Source organism: Crassostrea angulata, chromosome 5 (genome assembly GCF_025612915.1).
Source record: "Crassostrea angulata isolate pt1a10 chromosome 5, ASM2561291v2, whole genome shotgun sequence".
NCBI classification, from domain to species: Eukaryota; Metazoa; Mollusca; class Bivalvia; order Ostreida; family Ostreidae; genus Magallana; species Magallana angulata.
In genome coordinates this window covers 36,907,915-36,928,382 of record NC_069115.1, presented here as the reverse complement: position 1 = coordinate 36,928,382, position 20,468 = coordinate 36,907,915, and the positions used below count along the sequence as shown (strand labels likewise).

At 31.6% G+C, this 20,468-nt stretch overlaps 3 protein-coding genes and 1 pseudogene across 3 annotated transcripts; 1 reads left to right on the top strand and 3 right to left on the bottom strand.

Annotated features, from left to right (window-relative positions):
* Positions 1-2,786: 2,786 nt before the first annotated feature.
* Positions 2,787-10,490, bottom strand: LOC128185978 (uncharacterized). The gene is made up of 6 exons (XM_052855698.1): positions 10,238-10,490; positions 4,027-4,319; positions 3,791-3,928; positions 3,512-3,598; positions 3,072-3,183; positions 2,787-2,940 (listed from the first exon to the last, which is right to left on the bottom strand). The coding sequence occupies exons 2-6, from the start codon at positions 4,097-4,099 to the stop codon at positions 2,796-2,798; spliced, it is 555 nt and encodes a 184-aa protein (XP_052711658.1). The 5' UTR covers positions 4,100-4,319; positions 10,238-10,490; the 3' UTR covers positions 2,787-2,795.
* A 1,810-nt stretch (positions 10,491-12,300) lies between these two features.
* On the top strand, positions 12,301-14,336 carry LOC128184767 (uncharacterized; annotated as a pseudogene).
* A 183-nt stretch (positions 14,337-14,519) lies between these two features.
* Positions 14,520-16,809, bottom strand: LOC128184768 (uncharacterized). The gene is made up of 3 exons (XM_052854356.1): positions 16,604-16,809; positions 16,016-16,185; positions 14,520-15,698 (listed from the first exon to the last, which is right to left on the bottom strand). The coding sequence occupies exons 1-3, from the start codon at positions 16,766-16,768 to the stop codon at positions 15,182-15,184; spliced, it is 852 nt and encodes a 283-aa protein (XP_052710316.1). The 5' UTR covers positions 16,769-16,809; the 3' UTR covers positions 14,520-15,181.
* A 936-nt stretch (positions 16,810-17,745) lies between these two features.
* Positions 17,746-18,984, bottom strand: LOC128186154 (uncharacterized). The gene is made up of 4 exons (XM_052855896.1): positions 18,799-18,984; positions 18,502-18,588; positions 18,056-18,167; positions 17,746-17,878 (listed from the first exon to the last, which is right to left on the bottom strand). The coding sequence occupies exons 1-4, from the start codon at positions 18,818-18,820 to the stop codon at positions 17,746-17,748; spliced, it is 354 nt and encodes a 117-aa protein (XP_052711856.1). The 5' UTR covers positions 18,821-18,984.
* Positions 18,985-20,468: the final 1,484 nt, after the last annotated feature.

The following is a 20,468-nucleotide window of genomic DNA, read 5'->3' as shown; positions in this document are numbered from 1 at the left end:
TTAATAATTCTATCGTTGTTTTGTAACATAAACATCTTCGTAAACAGGAAATAATTGTAAGCAATGTAATTCATTTGTTCCTTCTACAGCTGTTCATTTCGTTGCCTTGCTTAAATCTTTCACGGACTCCTGATCTGTGTTGCTAATCAAAATTTGCGTCTGAGATTTTGTCCTTTTCATTGATTGTACCTGTACATACCTGTTAAATGTTTCTTTGTGGTATCAGCAAAATACGAAACATCATGGAGACGTATATGAGATTTTATTACTTATCTATAAATTAAACTATTGATTAATCCTAATATTATAGAAATATGTCGGGGCGGGGGTTAATAAGAAACTTTCAACAAAATATATTGTGTTGCATATAGTCCTATCATTGTACAAAATTCAAATATTAAAAACCGTCATGCATTATGAATTCTATCAAAAAACATTACTTCGAATGATTTTATAACATGTTTGCCTGTAACAAAGCATATGGAGGAGGGAAATCATAACCTTAAGGTTGAATAATTTAATCGACGTAGCGTTATGAATATAAAAATATCTTGGAGGTTTACTATAATTATTCTTTGTCTTTATAACTTTATCTGCAGTGCTACCGAGTATGGACACCAAGGTACATCTATTTGTTAGAATGTTTTTTTGTAGATTATAGCAGATTTGCATTTTATTTATCAACGGGAAAAATGAAAGAAAAAACCGCATGAATAATTGTCAGCAACGGCAAATTTTACTCTATAATCTTTTCATTTTTTGTGTGCTGAATATTAACTTTAGGTTGAGGAAAATGATACACCATATAAACATTTCATTTACAGTTTGGCTGCACTGTGTCATTTAAATTTCAGCTTGAACACAATGGGCATTTAAAGCTTATTGGTTAAATTTCAATGAGAAATATCACTGTATGGAAAAGTGCAAATTTAACAGAGGTTTTCTTACAGTAACAGGTAAATATTATATGTGTGAAAAGAAAAAAAAGACGTTTGTATAAATGTAACACAAACGGATTAGCATAAAGATGGCCAGGTACATTTTTTTTATAATTGGTAGTAGTATAGTATGTTGAATACCAATATTTTTAATTGTGAATATGACCAACGAATATAATCAATTTTTGTGATATTTTGCATGCTGGTTTTTTATAATCAGCTAAACACATATTTCCCAAACACAGCGTTATTCAAACAGGCCCTCAAAACATGCTAGAATTCATTTTTTCATTCACGGCTATCTGTTAAATGCATTATCTGCTCTCTAAAAGGTATTAGAAGTAATGATATTCAAAACAGACGTACAATTTTAACAGTGTCATTTTGATTAAGTCATTATTAAAGCACCTATTTGAATGCCCATTTATGTAACATACATTTAAAGTACGTATCATTTTAATCACGAAAAAAGATTCATATTATGACAGTTTAATTTCACATTAAATTCCAAGGCATTCTCCATAAAGATGCCGCATACCTACTTTTTAAAAGATTTACTGCTTGACACATCCTAGGGGTTTTCCGAACTGGGGCGAGGAAATACGGAAACGCGATGGGTAGTTCAGGGTACATGTAATTTAAACTCTTAACTTCTGAATTTTATCAGACAAAATTAAAATACCGCATGCTTTAGATTGTGTAAAATGTAAAATACTGCGTTTTGCATTTATCTGTCCGTGTATATTTTTATGTATTTAAAGTATATTTCATCTTACATGTTAACTATTAATATCGAATACATTCAAATTATAAATCTAAAAACAAAAAGCATTCATTTAAACGGAGCAAATAAAGTTCTTAACCATGTGTATATATTGTTTTTTTGGGTGTTGTTGTTGTTGAAAAATTGAAATTGTTGTGTTGTTCTAGAGACACATGTACCAATACATGTAAGTAGTTAAGAGATCTCTGACTACTTATTTACTGTTTGGAATATATATACTTAAAAAACTGATGTAGATTGACTTGAAAAAATTCAACTCTTGGTGATTCATTATTACAGCTCTGCTCGGTGTGGTAAATACTTGTTATTTTTATGAATGAAGCTTGTGCATTTTAAGAGCAAAATAATATTTGATATTTTTAACTACCCTTCTATATTACCTGAAAGACTCTGAATATCCATTCACCTATGTATGTGTCATTTAAATTCTTTTCTGTAGATCTCACCATTTTTGCTTACGATCAAAATATGCGTAATAAAAAAATCAAGACGGTATTCGGAACGATTTTTAAACGAATTGAGAAAACGCCTGCATGTTTTTTCGCGGCTTCTTGGATTTATAAATCAATCAGCACTTTATAATTATAAGATTGTATTTCTAGAACAAGCACATTTGCAACATATTTATTATTTATGCTTCTATATATATTTATCATATGTTTATCTCAATATTTGATAGATGTCACTCCTGGAATACATTTTTGATATTCAACTGTGTGTTCCTACGCCACGTGACATCATAATTAAACATTACGTAACTTTAGGCAGATTATGGACGTAGAATGAAAAAGTAACAAAATAATTCAGTTGAAAAGCGAAGGTTTATAAATGTGTATATTTAATGCTGTTTCACTTTTTTTTCATAAATTGATAAAATACCAGAAAATGACTGAGTGAAATATTTAAGAAAAGTTTAAAAACTGCATTTGGGTAATGATTTGATTTTCCACAAAAAAATGTCTTTGAAAAACATTTATTAAAAATGTTCATACTTGAATTTTTAAATGTTGATTTTTACAACATACTTAAATACAAATAGAAACAACAACGTAAAATGTGTCTTAATATTTTTATTAGCTCCAAATCAAACTCTTATAAAAAAAGGAGCTGCCACTGAGTATGGATATTAAAATATGTTTGCTGTTCTTAGATTTTGTTGTCCGTAGTTTCCAGATGCAAAACAAAATTTTAGAGTTGCGTGGATATTTCTTTCTGCACCTACATGTACGTACACAAATATACCATGATTTTCATGACAAGTTTTATAAAATTACTTTAAATCTTTTAAAGCTTGGAAATTGTCTATTGTATATTCAAATTGAAACATTCATGAAAATATTGACTTTTACCTTTTCTCCAAACTGTTCAACTCTTTCCAACGGTTTTGACGAGTCTGTGGTGAGGAACCTTTAGCTGCACCAGATTTTATTCTATTCTCGACCTTCTCAAAAGTTGATTTTCCTTTTAAATGAAAAATAGATGACAAAAGAATTTTTAATTTTTATCATGATGATCCGAAAAAGAGACTAAAGAGATACTTTTGAAAGCACGATGATTAAATCTAAACAATAATTCGTTTTAATTTGTATTCATTTTCGATTTCTTCCTTTAAAATGAAGCAATTTAATGTTTTGGAATATACCCATGATATATTCTTGACAAACTTTATTTACTAGTCAATTTTTACTGTATTTAAAAGTTATTTTCTTGTCAAAGGCTAATTTGAATGTATAAAATCTAGTGTTTGAAACGACAAGAGTATATAATGCATTATAAAAGGATTACTTACCACACTTACAATCACAGTTTGTTTGCAGGTCCTTTACATACACTTGCTCGTTACAACACAACTCTATTTGAGGTTTGTAAATTCCCTCTGAAATCAACAACCAACGACTTCAATTCACATGGGATAACATAACAGAAAATAGTACGACTATAATGTTTTCTTGCATAAGTTTAAAGCAAAAAATCTGTCATATTCTCTCTTTCCCTTTTTCATATTCGTGAAAAGTAGTCCGTATATAAACAAAATTTTGAGTTGTTTGAACACTTATTAAATACTTGCCACCACAACAATCAATTTCCATTTCCTCTTGATATCTCGCATGGACACCGGATCTCCGGCAACAAATCTGTGTTGTTTGATTAATCTTTGCGCTGGTAATTTGGTCAATCTTTGAATATACACATTCTCCATCTACAACTACATGTACATTCCAGGTCAAGCAATCTGCATTTGCAAATAGTGTATTGGTCTAAATTTTCAAAGGTTTTTATACGTATGTATGTACCAGTACATACCTTTTAAATCCGTAGAGTTTACGACCGTTATTATGAGACGAAAACTTAGCATCAGGAATGTAAACGCCTTCATATTCTTCTTGAAAAATATTGATCCCAAGGTCTCTGGACTTCTTTGCTCAAGAATCGGGCAGTGTGTATTTGTTTAATATGATATATTAGAGTATATCATAGCATACTCCTTCATATTCGGAATTTCCTTGCATATATCAACCCACGGGTTTTATCTTCTTTTGGATAGAACTTGGGATTTGTCATTTTGGATTTTCCGCTATGTTTAATTGGCCACTAATCTGTGTCCGATAAAATGCATATTGTCAGGTAGTTGTTAATTTTATCATCGTTTGATGGAATGTACATTGGGCAGCAACATTTAATATTTTCATGTACTTTATTAATTTGACTGGTTAAAATGGACTGAGTCTGTATGATTTCATAATCTTCATATATAAAGATATCAATTTGTTTGTTTTATAATAAAGGATCATATTTAACATTCAAACAATTGAATCGAAGAACGTTTGGAACAACACACGACGACAAAACAACACATATCAAAGCAATGAAACAAATGGCAATTTTGTTGCAAAGTGTAAGTCAGAACTTTAAAATGATTGTTTTATATTTATTAAAATTCCAATGCTATATTTGTTATGTAATGGTACAGGACATAAAATGTGAAACATATTAGTTAAACAAACAACCAAGAAAACGCTATAGTGAGGATTAAATATACAGTGCGCAAAAATATGTGAACGGTTCATTCATGAAAGTCCAATCCTACGAAAAAGATATCGTTGAAATCATTAATTTAAAGAGCATTTATAAAGTATTTGCTTGTCATAAATACTGAATGAAAAATTTATAGGACAAACTGTAAATACAAATCTGGCATGATACACTTAAAAAGAATGCTGAGGTTATAATTACCTTGACATTTTTTATGACACGTTTGTGTGCATTGAAATCCGGTATCTAAAAACGCGTATCAGCAATTATATATCAATGAGGCTTTAGAACACGATCAAAGCTCGTTTTGAAAACATTTTTTGCCTCACATCGATTAATTTATCATATTTATCTACACTGATTAAATTACGAAAAAAAGGGTGGAGTTGGAAAATCTTCTTTAATCATAAGGGATTATAATTATTTAAGAATATATTTAGATGGTTGTGAAAAAGAAATAAGTACATGTACCTACAAAACCCTTTTAAGTTTAAATAGGTTATCTTCAAGAAAAACTGCGCCAGTTTGGATTACTTGTAAGCATTCTCTAGATTTCTACCCTCATTCATATATCGTCTCAAATGATGAAAAAATCTAGCATTTCAAAAGAAAAATATTTGCGTATTTCTTACGTTCTTTTAAGTTAAAGGTGGAAATAAATTGCAATGAACAAATTTGAATTGAAAATTTGTTCAGCACATCTATATTTATACTTGATATCCACTAGATCTAAACTATTACCCAAGAAAATATGAAATGAAATTAATTTTTAAAATTTTCAGCTTTATGATGCAGACGATCACTAACAATATTACACAATTCAAGATCAATGTCCCCTTATCTTGTCAGATAAAAAATGTAATAAAAAAACCTTTGTTGTTTCTAGTAGGCAAATGGCTTAAATATGCAATTTTAAATTAAACTTCTAGTTAAAACTGTTAAGCTTTAATATGCTGACGATCACTAACAATATCACACATTTCAAGATCGATGAATCCTTATCTTGTCAGATAAAAAATGAATTAACCAATTGCCGTTGATATGTCAAATGCATTACTTTGGGTAGCTGTGGGTATCTACAACATTGACGAAGCCTGCATGTATTCATAACCTTAATGGTGAGTTGATATTTTGATGACACTGCGTACCGGAAACGCCACTGGGCCATATATTGTTAAGTAAGACACTTGTTTGAAATTTAAAGACTTAAATTTATCAATCTTGGTCATACTTTGATAAATAAGGAAAAAAATATTTACTCCACCAAGAAAGTACCTTTTCCCCATGGTTCTTATAATTAAGGTTACTATTTTAAGCTCCTTCAAGTTGTCTTAAATGTTGCGCGACCTACTGCTGCATTATTTACGTTTATATATAATGTTACTTATATTTTGAAATGAAATAGAATGTACGCACTACTTGCAAATCTGTAAGTCTAACAAACAACACAGATTAGGTTACTTCGAGGATTACCCCAGGGCGCAAAACTATGTCAATGATTTAATTCACAAAAGTTCGTTACGACAATTCATACCTACATGAAAGGTATCTTTTCAATCATAAATTTAAATAGCAATTACAATGCATTGCTCATTACAGTTACTTAATAAAAAGTTTCACATGGCAAACTGAGATTTAAAATCTGGCATTATACATAAATAAAGAACAATGTGGTTTACCTTGACATTTTGCAAAGTTAAGTGCATTCGTTTGATTATTTGTTGGGTATATTGAACAAAAGTATCTAAAAAGGCGAATCAAAAGTTGTATATAAATGAATCTTTAAAACACGATCAAAGTTCCTTTTTAATGCTTCCTTCACATTAAATAGAATATTCTATCATATTATCTGCATTGATTAAATTAGGGCAAAAAGGATGGTATCGGACACTTTGTCTTGAATCATAGGGTTTTTTTAAAACTTATATTTGGATGTTTGTACAAAAAGTGAATATCTGTCAAAACCCTTTTAATTTGAAATAAGTTATCGTCAAGAAAAACTGTGTCAGTGTGGATCACTCATATGCATTCTCCAGATCTATACCTTCATTAATGCACCGGATCAAATGTTAAAAAATCAAGCATTCCAAATGAAAAAAAAATATGCTTATTCCTTATATATTTTTTTTTTTGGGGGGGGGGGTAAAGGCAGAAGATAATTTACAATGGACAAATTTCAATTGAAAAAAAATTCAGCATATCTATATTTATCCTTGATATCCACTAAATCTAAAACAATACCCGTGAAAATATGACATAAATTTTTAAGCTTTTTCATGCAGACGATATCTAACAATTTTAAATGTGATTCATGCCTACAGGAATGGTATCTTTTCAATCATGAATTTAAAAAAGGTTGGTAATTTTTTGTCTGTTTTGTTCTTTCAATAATACGATATCTCAAAAAATGCACAAATTATTTTCGATTTAAAAAAATTATTGATACCATGCATAGAAGATCAAATGGTCTTCTACAGGAAAGAATTACATTTTTAAGTCAGTATAGAAACGTATTCGTTCGGCTGTTAAATATAAGTTTGTCCAAAAATCTTTACCCTTGTTTTCGTACAAAATTAATGTCTAACCCATCAATATTAAGACTTACAGATATTTATAAATAAGCTTTTTAAAATCTCTGTATTATATAATAATCAAATATTAAATGGGCATGGTCACGATCTAGTCATTTTTTATATTGTTTATTGTTAAATTGCTTTCGTCATCCTCTTCTAAACAACCAAAACGTGGATGTCAATTAAAGAGTGATAAGCAAACATATATCTCACAATAGCTCGTGCCATATTTTTGTGTTACATTAGTTCAATAAACCAGTAAAAATTATATTTCAAGCTGATTTTTCTGTCTGCTAAATCGTTTTGAACAAAAATAAACGGTTTCAAGCATATCCATTTTAGGTCTAAACCTTACATATTCTTGTCAACATTCAAAGGAAAAAACCATACAGACATGGCCTAAACTTTGTTTATATACTAAACACTTATGACTCCTGTATCTCTCTTAAATCTCGTCGACTGCCACTCAAATTGTGATTGATTTGAACGGCTTACCAAAACATTGTGACCATGCCAAGTTACAACTGAGGTTCTGGTCACTAATGAATTAAGTACTTGGATGCGTTATTAAATTTCTAAATAAACCAATGCCTTTATTGATAGGAATTTGAAAGAGTCAAATTCATTTATTTATTTTACAATAGAAATACTAACATTTTTCACTTGCCAAAATTATCACTTGTTTAAAATTAGAATTTTCTAAACATTATCTGAAAGAAACGTTTTGGCCGTTTGCTTGCTAACAAGTTGAATGGGTTATCTAATGGACTAGCTACAACGGGTTCATGTCTTTATCGTGCTCATTGTATAATCTGCGCTTGAAAATGAGGACATTCTGCCTATATACACTTCTTTTGCTATATAAATACACCCATTACACACACCATTAAATTGGCTGAATAAACTGGATTCTAAAAATATGTAAATTATGTATTCAGAGTTCTGTGTGTTATTTTATGAGTTCACTTGGATTTAATTTAGGACTCGGAAAAAATTTTTGGGGGGCGATTAAAGAGAGAGGTGTGGAAATCCATTGGGCAGTTCAGAAAGCAATTAACTTTTTTTTACCACACTTCAACACAAATACGCTAAACTTGAAAAAAAAATCATTATCTTGGAGCTATTAATTGTAACGTTCATACATGTAATGTAATATATTTGACATAAAGCTAAAAACCTGATTGAAGAGCACATACAAAGATTGATAAAAATACTTAAATGTTGATATTGAGTCAAGAAAAGAAATGTTCACACTTAATTGAACTCAGTTCATAATTATAATTACTAAAATAAGCATAATCATTTACATGCACAATTTATATCAACGCGTGAACATTTATGCAACTTTTTTAATTTATGATAAAAAATCGCAAACTTTTTACGCATTTCAAATCGATTTTTTTTAGTATTAACAGTTTAATAAAATTTTATAAATAATGATATCAAGATATCAGCCTAGATGTTTCAACGTCTGTAAATTACAAATGCATTTTGTATGTTGTCTATTATTTTGTACTGAACGTCAACTACACAACATAATTTTGACAAAAATCAGTATTTTATTTTACATAAATACAAGTAGTATATACATTGTAAATGCTGCTCTTTTAATCATGTAATAAGAATCGGTAGCTTTTAAATACCTTTGAATAATACACGATATTACTTAACGACACTTCAACATTCTTGCTCTGGTTTTCAATGTCTCCAGAATCGGACATAAACATTTTAATTTTTTTGGCCAAACAAAGAAAGTATTAGTCAGCTGTGAGGGGGATGCATGGAAACCCAATGGAAAGTTTCAACTTATTTATTGAACTTTTTTACACTAAGCCTCATGTAAGGCGTTTAAGAAAGATCTCGGTCAAATAGCAACAAGCTTTCCAAAAAAAATGTGTCAGCAAATAAAGGTTTTTCTCCTTGCCATTTCTGTCACATTTTATTTGCATCATATATACGTTGTAAACAAGAACCATGGATTTTATGGATTGACTACCATTAGGACATTCCTTATTATGCAAAGAATAAATAGCTGAAATATTCGTGTTTTCATTTTGTCGTATATAATTGCACTGGTGTGCTCTCAAGCATTTAAACTATGATTAATAACTCAATTTTAACAAGACTACTTTTCTTTCGTATAACATAGTTTAACAGCCCTGAAAGCATTTGCTGCTTCACAGGTAAATGTAACTTTACCCACCATATCCCTGTTATGCGTTTAGAATTCAAATGAGACAAATAAGTAGCATCAGTTTATCTGTCAAATCTATCTTTATATACCAAGAACTAAAGGAGATCCTCTGCATGTGGTAATAAGAGACATTTGAACTAAATGATTGCTAATAAAAAGGTTAGTAGGAGTTAGGCAGCACAATTCAGGCACGATTAACATCGTTATTGAAAGGGTGGGAGAGACTGATCCAAAAGTTTGACAAGCCAAATGAAAAAAAAAAGTGGGGTGGGGGCAACTCTCTCTATTTAAGACAAATGTTTCCTGGGGGAAAGCGGGGCCCAGTCATTAACTCACATATATTGATTTAGAAGTATTTAATTTAGCAGATCAGTAAAAGCATGCGTTCTATATAAATATTGTTTTATAAAGTGAGTGATGCTATATAATTATTGTAGTTTCCTAAAACTATTCATAGAAACATTTTCGGTTTGATTTTCAAACCACATCTGTTTCACATTAAATCTTGGTGATAAGAACAATGATAAGTTTGCAAATAACGACTTGCAAAATATCTCTGAGTAGATCACATAACTCTTGCTTTAAAATAGCATAAAATAAATAAGGCTTTTAAAGAAACAAAGCATGACTTGTATCGTGATTAAAAAAGTATTCGTTTTTGTTAACTGAACTTTATTTTTAAAAATTTAATAGACAAATTTTACAACTTATTTACCTTTGCGTTATTTATATTCTCTGTGATGTTGGAATAGTTTATTCGGTCTGCCAAGATATGACGTGGTATTTCCGACAAAGAGTAGTTGAAACCACGTTAATATTCCTCATACTGTCACGGATGTTAGTATAAGGTGGGGGCATTAACGTTGCCGGAAGCGAGAGCATCAGGCGAGAACTCACTCAAGTGTCCATGCGGGCGACTATCATACCATTTCATATACAACCACTGTCGATCAAAGGGAAATGCCTCGGGTTGCAGCGGTAAGAAGGGATTGTATTGTCCTATATTGACACTCAGTCAAAATTTCATGAGATATTCATTTAATTATATATGAATATAAATATACGTTAAATATCAAAGCTGATTATAAATCAAGAAGGTCAAATAAGTACTCTTGCTTTGAAATTTAATGTTTTCAGGATGACAATAACTTGACAGTCACAGTTGAAAATGCAAACAAAACCGTGTCATCTTTTATGATGATATGTAGTTGTTCTTATGTATCACGTTTTTACAACATGTCTCCGATAAAGAGTTCAAAACAATTACGGGTCAATAATTCATAGCAAAGGTCCTTTAAGGATTCAGCAAACTAATCCACTTGAGGCATAAATGTACATGCATTTGATAAAATAAGCTCAACCGTTCTACCGTTTTTTATCGGCCTCATGTTATACACTAGACTTCTTGAAATTAAGTAAAATAACTTGAAACTATTCGATTGGCTTACTATCAGACACGGCAGCTAGTACAGAAAATAACCCGTTGCACAATTACCAATCACAGACGGCTAGTTGTGACTAAGGCTTTAGCAATTAAGCGTGACCAGAATTAAAATAATTTGGTTTTTTTATTGACGACACAACGATACGCTATATTTCATTGAGATGTGGATGACATAAAAAACCTAAAGGAAAATTCAAGTTATTGTGTTTCATTATTAGACTTGTTTACTTCACAATTCGTCTCCGAAATAGAATTAAAAATATATTATTATTATATAATTAAAAGTTAAAATTGCTTTCCTCTATAATGTCGGATGAAAATCATTATGCTCTTGAATCTGATTTTGCGATAGAGTTACCCCTGAAAATGCCAAAATAGACTCTAACTCAACTTTCAATCGCCTTGTGTTCAAATTCCCAACCGCTCTGCGACTTTAGCAGAACTGATACTATTCCGCCAAGCTTTAATTATCTTTTTTTCACTTTGACAAGTGAATTTTCTTTTCTGTTAAACTTTATTACTACAGAAAAGTGTTATCTTGTCAAAAGTAATGTCACATTTATTTATTATTATATTCAAACACTAGAAACGTTGTTGTGCTATTTTTTGGTTAAGTCATCTTAGTCGAAGCGGCTTTCTAGTTCATCACAAAAAGGAGCATTATTGTTGTCATAATTTGCAACAAATGTTAAGAAATAAGGTATTACATTTAGATGTATGTCTTCGGGTTTTATGGAACATTTGAACACATACCAACCCGTATTTATAACACGATATACATTCAAAAACAATACATTTATTCTGAATTATATAGCAATTTGCGATGTATTAATACCTCTGTATTTAAAAAAACGTATATCTTTCAGAGTTCACATATTCTTTCCCATAATTGAAAGATATACCCTGTGTCAGATAAGCCAGGAATACTAAAGTCTTGTGGTTTTTTTATGAATGAAGTTTATCCATTTAAAGAGCAAAATAAAAAACCATTATATCCTTTTAACCTTAAAATTATCTGTGCTACGAATAAAGACTCTGAATACCCATTCACCTATATATGTGTCATTTAAATTCTTTTCTGTAGATCTCATTAGTTTAGCTAACGATCAAAATTCTGCATGCAGAATCAAAAAATCAAGAAGGTATTTGGTGCAATTCTGTAACGAATTAAAAACACAACAAGCAAATTTGCGACACATTCATTACAACTGTTTATACACAATCCCGTCGTTTTGATTCACGAGTTATCGCTCTTGAATGCAGGTATAAACACTTCCGGTAGAATTGAAAGTAAGCCTAAAGTCAAATCCCCGCTATTATTTGAAACAAACATTATGCATTTAGATAGTAAAACAACGATAAAAGATATTCTTAATTACAAGAAAACCGATATTCAGTCGTATTTAAAGAGTAAAAGTAAAAAAATAAGCGGCACGAAGCTTGAACTGGCGAGAAGAGCGTACGAAACAAACAAGGATGACGATGTAAATATTAAGTCTGTTGTCAATTCTGAGCCGAATCTAGTCGATGAAAAAATAGTTTCAATAGACTCTTTAAAAACCGGCTGGACTTCTGAAATACAATTAATTCCAAAAATATCTCACAATGATGTTGAAAATTACCTATTACACAGCAGTCACCGGACGGAAGACAAGGAAAAGATGGAGTGTTATCGTCAATTTATCAGAGGTTTTAACTTTTTTAAGGAAGGATACGTACAAAAAATAATGATTAACTTAATTTCCGAAGAAAGCACATTTTGCTATATCCGTTCGAAATGCAGCCCATCTATGAAACAGGGAATGTACAACCAATGGATATTAGTTTCATGAGATTCTCCATACACTATAACAAAGGCATATTGCTCGTGTCCTGCAGGGTATAGTATTGTTTATTTTAATTTTTTGAGAATTTTTCCCCTAAAAATTAATACTAACGTCATTTTATGTTTAAGTATGTAGTAACCAATTGAATTATACAGTGTTTGTTATCACTAGTATCAGCACATGGAAGCCCTTTATCAAGGAATTATACATGTAGCTATATGTATACATTTATACCGCATATCATTATTAATTTAAGGCATTTAAATTTTATCGACGTGTTACTTTAAAACTTTAAATTTCTTATCAAAATTATCAATTTCAGACTTGGTGAGGGGTGCATCCATATTGCAGGCCTTCTCTTTTCCCTGGAAGATATAAACACAGCAGACAAAAATGAAGAGCCATGTACATCAAAGCCCTGCGAGTGGTCAAAGCCAAGCAAGAGAAAGCGAGAGGCGGACATGGTGTAAAACATTCAATTCAAAAAACTTAAATATGGTAAAGAACCTTCAGAAAAATCAAGATGTGAATTCCCCCCTCCTGTACCAAATGATTCTTTCAGAACACAATTGTGTTGTAAGCTGAGCAACATCAATTCAAATGCTGTTTTATTGCAAATGATAACACCTGAATAAAACTGTGAAGTTCATAGCGATTTAAATGTTGCTCGATTTGAAGAGGTGGAAACATCTGAATACATAAGTTACAAGTCTGACAAATACATTGATACTAAAGAGTTGATAAGCCCCTGTTCAACAGCTAAGGAAGCAATAGAAGCAATATCTAATGTATCTCTTGACATAATTAAAGAGTTAGAAATTAGAACACGTGGTCAAAATCAAAATGAAATGTGGAAAACTGCAAGAAAATGCAGAATAACTAGTTCCAACTTTCATGATGTATATGTCCGTAAGGATTCAACATCCCCTGAAAAACTAATCGAAAAATTTGTTGGAAAATGTCATGACTCCATAGATACCCCAACATTAAGGTGGGGAAGAAAATATGAACCAATTGCTCGAAAAAGATACATAGCACATAAAAAACTTTTTAACAAACAGAAAGTAAATGTAGTCGACTGTGGTTTGTTCCTAAGTGAGCATCATGCATATCTGGGATCAAGTCCTGATGGTATTGTGTATTGTGATAAAAAAGATTCAAGGAAATTATTAGAAATAAAATGTCCATACAGTGTTAGGGAAAAAACAATTATTGAAGCTTGCAAATTGAGTGGCTTTTGCTGTATATATGATGAAGATACAAATGAAATATCATTAAAGTCTACACACCGATATTACAGTCAGGTGCAAGGTCAAATGGCCATTTGCAAAATTGATACATGTGATTTTGTCTTGTACACTAAAAAAGACTTTAAAATAGTTGAGGTCTCCTTTGATGCAGATTATTGGGATAAATTAAAGAAGAAACTTTATGAGTTTTATATTGACAACATGATTCCTTCATTACTCTCTTGAGCCTGGAGGATGTATTAAAGATCCATGGAACATGTTATTGAATTCAAGTACCCGGTCCTGATGAAATAATAAATTAATGGACATTTCGATGTAAACCTTATATCATAATCAAAGAAATCTATTTATTACTATAGAAATATGTACTGGTATTGCAAATTTTATTTATAGATATATATGTGAACAATGAATTTGATTAAATTGATAATGATATGCAAATTCAATAAACACATGTACAAAAAATTTCATTTGTCTTCTTATTTTCATGTTTGTTACATAAGATTTTATCAAAAATGCACATTTTAGATTTATAACAATGATATATGTGTGCATGTTATAATGATTATCACAGATACAACATATATCCTAGTACTTAGTTCTACTTTACAAGAGGTGGTAAAAGATTTGTCAGAGATGCACACACAAAAAAAACTTCATCTACAATGTCACATAAGCTTATTGGTATAACTCCTTGCAGAATACAAAAGTTCTCGATCTGCTCCATTTTGCGCTCAACATGTATCCGTGCAGATGCAATCCTCCTGGTGCTTTCAACTTCCTTCTTGGTAAATTGATTTTTGGTCAGAAAAGGAGGGCAGTACAATTTAACTCCACGTTGTGATAAATCGCCCTTAATATGTATAAATCCTTTGTCCACCATAACAGCATCACCCTCCTCTAGGAGATCATATAGTCCACTTTCTCTGGTTATCTGGGTATCCGATACTGATCCACCCCAAAGACGAGATACAAAAACTACTGCTCCAATTTTGTCGATGCCAATCAAAGACTTCAGTGTATTGTGGCCCTTGTAGTTGGAAAAAGTCTGACTCTGGGTTTGTAGAGATGAAGGAGTTTGAACAAATATTTCTGTACAGTCCAAGACAATACGAGTATCTCTGAACTTCTCAAAACACTTAGGAATCGCTTTCATCTCTTTCAATGGTGGTAAAAAAAACAATTGTCTGCAAACACTGACACATTAACTGAATCCATGCCTTGAAGATCCTTGATATTCTTCCAGACGAAATTTTAAATCTAAATTCCAAATCTTTGAGTAAAAGACCAAGCCTTAATCGAATGAGAACCATAAAAAATTCATCCTCAATTCTAAGCTTCCTTTTGGCTCCCCCTTTCTTTGCATCAGTTTCTGTTTTCATAGCTGAAGAATCCAACACAAGCTTGTCTGCTCCTTGTTGTATTAGGCTTTCAAATAATGCTTTGTATGTGCCATAATCAGTGAGTCCAGTATAAAACAACATTTTGTCATTATTGTCCTTAATATCGTCAATGGTTATCTCTGGGAGTTCACAGTTCGAGAAGTTGTCCAAAGAGGATGGCAGAATATCCTTGCTAGCTTTGCTATCAGTAGGATCGATATCTAAATTTGGATGTTGGGGGGATGGTCCTTTCACTATTTGATGTACAGAATAACTGAAAAAATAAGATAGTTAATGTTAAAATTTACAATTCAATTTTTCCAATAGTAACGAACACTTGATTTTGTGTAAACTTTTAAACTACCATAGTCAAAGGATCATATTTCTGACATTCTCAGAATAATTGCATAGTTATGCTCATTATCTGACTTTTATAATAAATAATAAATATAAGTAAATAACACTGTTAAAATGTTCATTCAGGTTATTATGGTTACAAATATGTGTACTTGATTTTTTAAATAGAATATTTTTTTATATACATGATAAAGTATAACATGTTATTATGATACAAAGTGTTACAGTACTCACTTGTGGTCATTAACATCTACTGCCTGGACTGGGCTTTCTATGTTCATCTTATTACTGTTCGTTGACAGTCTTACTTTAACTGATTTCACTGTCTTGTGAGGAAGGAAAAGGGTTGGAACTTGATTGTTCCAAGTCCTTCCATTTCCTTCAGGGAAGTGGTCAGAACACACCTGAATTCAATGAAAAAGTTCATAATCAATAAGCATTCGGAGAGAGAGAGAGAGAGAGAGAGAGAGAGAGAGAGAGAGAGAGAGAGAGAGAGAGAGAGGGGGGGGGAGGCACGGAAGTGGGTCTGATTTGTTGAGGAAAGTGCGATTTTTATAACATGTAAGATGGCGGCGAATTGTAAGTGCCTCCAATGAAAAAGTTCATCATCAATAAGCTTTCGGGGGGAGATAGAGAGAGAGAGAGAGAGAGAGAGAGAGAGAGAGAGAGAGAGAGAGAGAGAGAGAGAGAGAGAGAGAGAGAGAGAGAGAGAGAAAGAGGCAAGGGAGAGGGTCCTGATTTGATGAGGAAAGTGCGTTTTTTATAACATGTAAGGTGGCGGCGATTTGTATGTGCCTCCAATTTACTGAGAGAAATTCTTACCTGAGTTCGCTTGGGATTAAAGTGTTTACGGCTTATAGCTCTAAGCCACGCAGTGCGAAGGTGTTGTTTATTTGGTAATTCATGCAGTTTTACCGGTTTACCAAATCTACCAATACGCCCAGAGACATTGTGACAGTCTTTAACGGTACAGTAATTTTTCCCCATGTTATTGTTTATAACCGGAAGTGAACAATACCTGCACTCACGAAGGATAACTCTTGCATGACTTGACTATCGAAAATCGGGAATTAACATACTGAGTAAAGGCTTTGTTTTTATGCCTGTTAGCAAATATTACGAAATCAATGATGTTATTTTACAGTAAGTGGATGTTTATAGCTAAGAAACATTGTCAGTTAAGCGTTTATAAAAAAAAATAACGATGTTGATAAGATCATAATTAAATTATTTAATTTTAACGAATGATTTATTTGATTCTCTTTCTAAATGCATTCACAACCCCCCCATAATTCTTCATATCATGTCTTAGACAGACTCAAACTTTTTACAATGACTCTATCTTTTTAAAGTAAATGTAGGCTGCAAACCATATCAGCAATGATATAAAATGATTATCTAAAAAAAAAAACTAAAACGGTTGTACTTCGCGCAACAAAGTATTCTATCTCATATTTTGAATATCCAAGGTACATGTATCATAATATTTTGTAATCTTTACCGACAACGTCGTTTTACAAGGAGACATGAAGGAGAAGATCCGACTAGACATAGAAAGTTACGTTGTTTATGTGCATATTTTATCTTCCAAATATTTCAAACCATTCAGCTATTTGGGATGTTTTAAATGTGTTTGTAAAAAACATATATCATTCAGTGTTCACATACTCTTTACCATTATTTAAAGTTATTCACTGTGTCAGATAAACCGCCTCTTCCGACAACAAATATCAACGTATATTATTGAAACAGCAAAACGTTACATTTACAGAATAACGTGTTTTCTAAAGAAAAGGTAAACAACTACGTTCCGGTAATGATTAGATCTTCCAAATAAAAGTCTTTGAAAAACTATTATTTTAATTTTCATAGATAGAAAATGTTGATTGTTACGATTTAATTAAATACAAATACACAAGTTTGAACAACGTAAAATGAATCTTCATATTTTTATTGGCTCAAAATCAAACTCTTATAAAAAAGGATTTGCCACTAAGTATGGATATTAAGATATGTTTGATGTTTTTAGATTTCGTTGTCCGTAACTTCGAGATGCAAAACAAAATTTTAGAGTTGCTTCGATATTTCTTTCTGCACCTACAAAAATATATATTGACATGATTTTTAAGACAAATTCATTATAATTACTCTAAATCTTTTACAGCTTTAAAATCAATCTATCGCATATTCAAATTGACACAAAAATGAAATTTGTCTACACTTTTTTATACCTAAATTTATTATTTGTTTGGCTGTTCAAATTTTTACTTTTACCTTTCTTTCAATCTGTTCAACTCTTTCCAACGGTTATGACGAGTCCGCAGTGAGCCAACTTTAGGCACACCTGATTTCACTCTGTTCTTGTCCTTCTCAAAATTTGTTTTTCCTATAAAATGAAAAAATAAAATGACAAATAAAATTAAGATTTTTTAACATGATAATCTGAAAGAAGCCTTAAGGGATATTTTTGGAGAGAATAAAGATTAAATGTAAACAATAATTCTTTTTATTTGATATTCATTTTTGTTTTCCTTTTTTTGAAATGATGCAATTAAATTTGTAGAAAGAAATAACCTCAACAAACTTTATGTGCTAGTCAATTTTTACAGTGTTTGAAAGCTATTTTCTTCGTCAAATACTAATTAAATGTAGGAAATCAAATATATACACTGTTTGAAACGACAAGAGTTATATACTGCATGATAAAAGGATAAACTTACCACACTTGCAATCACAGTTTGTTTGCATTTCCTTTACGTACACTTGATCGTTGTAACACAATTCTATTTGAAGTTTGTAAATTCCTTCTGAAATCAGCAATCAACAATTTCAATTCACATAAGATAAAATTACAACAAAAGTATAGTACAAAAATATTTTTTCTTCCATAAGTTAAAAGCCAAAAATCTTTTAAATATGCTATCTTTCTTCTTTTTCAAATTGCGATTTGCTCATGAGAAAATTATTCCGTATATAGACAAAATTTCGAGTTGTTCAAACATTGTTTTAATACTTGCCACCACAACAACCAATTTCCATTTCCTCTCGATATCTCGCATGGACACCTGACCGACAACAAATCTGTGTTGTTTTATTAAACTTTGCGTTGAGAATTTGGTCAATCTTCGAGTACACACATTCATCGCCTACAACTGCAAATACATTCCAGGTCAAGCAATTTCCATTTGCAAATTAAGTGTATTGGTCTAAATTTTCAAAGGTTTTCATACGTATTTATATATCTGTATAACCTCTTAAATTCGTAGAGTTTGCAGTCGTTATTATGAGAAAAAAACATAACATCCAGGGTGTAAGTGCCTTCATCTTCTACTTCCAAATGCTCAGTCAACGACTGGACTTCTTCCCTGAAGCATCGGACAGTGGTATAGTTTTATAATATGTTACATTAGATTATATTATAGCATTCTCCTTCATATTTGGACTGTCCTTGCATAATTATATCAACCCACGGGCTGTTTTTTTTTTTTTGGATAGAACATATGCTTTGTCATTTTGGACTTTCCACTAATGTGTGTCCGATAAACTACGTTTAGTCAGGCAAACTCATCGTTTGATGGAATGTACATCGGGTAGCAACATTTAAAATGTTCATGTATTTTATTCTATTACTGGTTAATATGCATTACTTTTGGGCATCTCCAACATTGACGCGGCATGTAAGCATGTTTAGCATTTAAAGGTGATTTGATATTTGAGAACCCTGCGAACCAAAACACAACTGAGCCATTTCCTGTCAGGCATTGCTATAAAATTCGAGACTTAAATCTATTTATCTTGCTAATGCTTCTAACAATAATAAAGATAAGAAATAATCACTTACACCACCGAAAAAATTATCTTTTCCCATGGTTCTAATCTCGAAGGCTATTTGAAGCCCATACAAGTTTATTAAAATGCTGCATTACCAACGTGTATACAACGATATTTGTTTTTATTTGTTTTATATTAAAGTATTACACTACTGGATCTAAAAAACCCTGTCCGTATGAAAATCCCCTGTCTTCCCCTGTCACCCCCTGTGTTTTCACTGTCATCCCCTGTGCATCCCCTGTGTGCCACTGTACAGAGCCCCTGTATACCCTGTCATCCCCTGTGCGCCCCTGTACACATCCCCCTGTGTGCCACTGTAAGCCCCTGTCACCCCCTGAACGCCCCTGTCATCCCCTGTAAGCCACTGTATACCCCTGTGCATGTCCCTGACATCCCCTGTACGGCTTTTGACTGGGTTTTTTTCAATATCATTTTCTTAATTCCACTATTGAAATCACATGTGTTATATTTTGAGCTAAAAGTCAATATTTGCACTCAACAGCGCCGAATCACAAGACACACTGTTATCGTAATTTTAGAAATCACATTTTTTAGTTGATAATTTGTTGATACTTCAAAAATTATGCTAACAACTGAAGATTTGAGATTCACCGGGTGGTAAACCTCAGGTGAGGGCGGGAATTATTTTTTTATATTAGGTGTGCAAGCCCTTAGGGCATGTAGTCCTTTTGAGCTCGGGAACATCGCTACTCCCTAATATTTGAAAAACAGACATAAAAATACAACATATAATGAATTATTAAGTTTTTAAAATTGTCTACAGATATATGTACACTTTACTTAAGAATATCTTAAGCCTATGGTAATAAACATACACTAGAAACAAACTAAGATC

Bases quoted from the DNA above. Each gene is read 5' to 3' on its own strand.
- LOC128184768 (XM_052854356.1), bottom strand. From the start codon at position 16,768: ATGGGGAAAAATTACTGTACCGTTAAAGACTGTCACAATGTCTCTGGG. The intron at 16,186-16,603 runs GTAAGAATTTCT...CATTGAATTCAG, and splicing joins TTAATCCCAAGCGAACTCAG to GTGTGTTCTGACCACTTCCC. The intron at 15,699-16,015 runs GTGAGTACTGTA...TTATTTTTTCAG, and splicing joins GTAGATGTTAATGACCACAA to TTATTCTGTACATCAAATAG.
- LOC128186154 (XM_052855896.1), bottom strand. From the start codon at position 18,820: ATGGAAATTGGTTGTTGTGGTG. The intron at 18,589-18,798 runs GCAAGTATTAAA...TGCTGATTTCAG, and splicing joins GGAAATTGGTTGTTGTGGTG to AAGGAATTTACAAACTTCAA. The intron at 18,168-18,501 runs GTAAGTTTATCC...TTCATTTTATAG, and splicing joins AAACTGTGATTGCAAGTGTG to GAAAAACAAATTTTGAGAAG.
- LOC128185978 (XM_052855698.1), bottom strand. From the start codon at position 4,099: ATGAAGGCGTTTACATTCCTGATGCTAAGTTTTCGTCTCATAATAACG. The intron at 3,599-3,790 runs GCAAGTATTTAA...TGTTGATTTCAG, and splicing joins GGAAATTGATTGTTGTGGTG to AGGGAATTTACAAACCTCAA. The intron at 2,941-3,071 runs GTAAAAGTCAAT...ACGTACATGTAG, and splicing joins TTGAACAGTTTGGAGAAAAG to GTGCAGAAAGAAATATCCAC.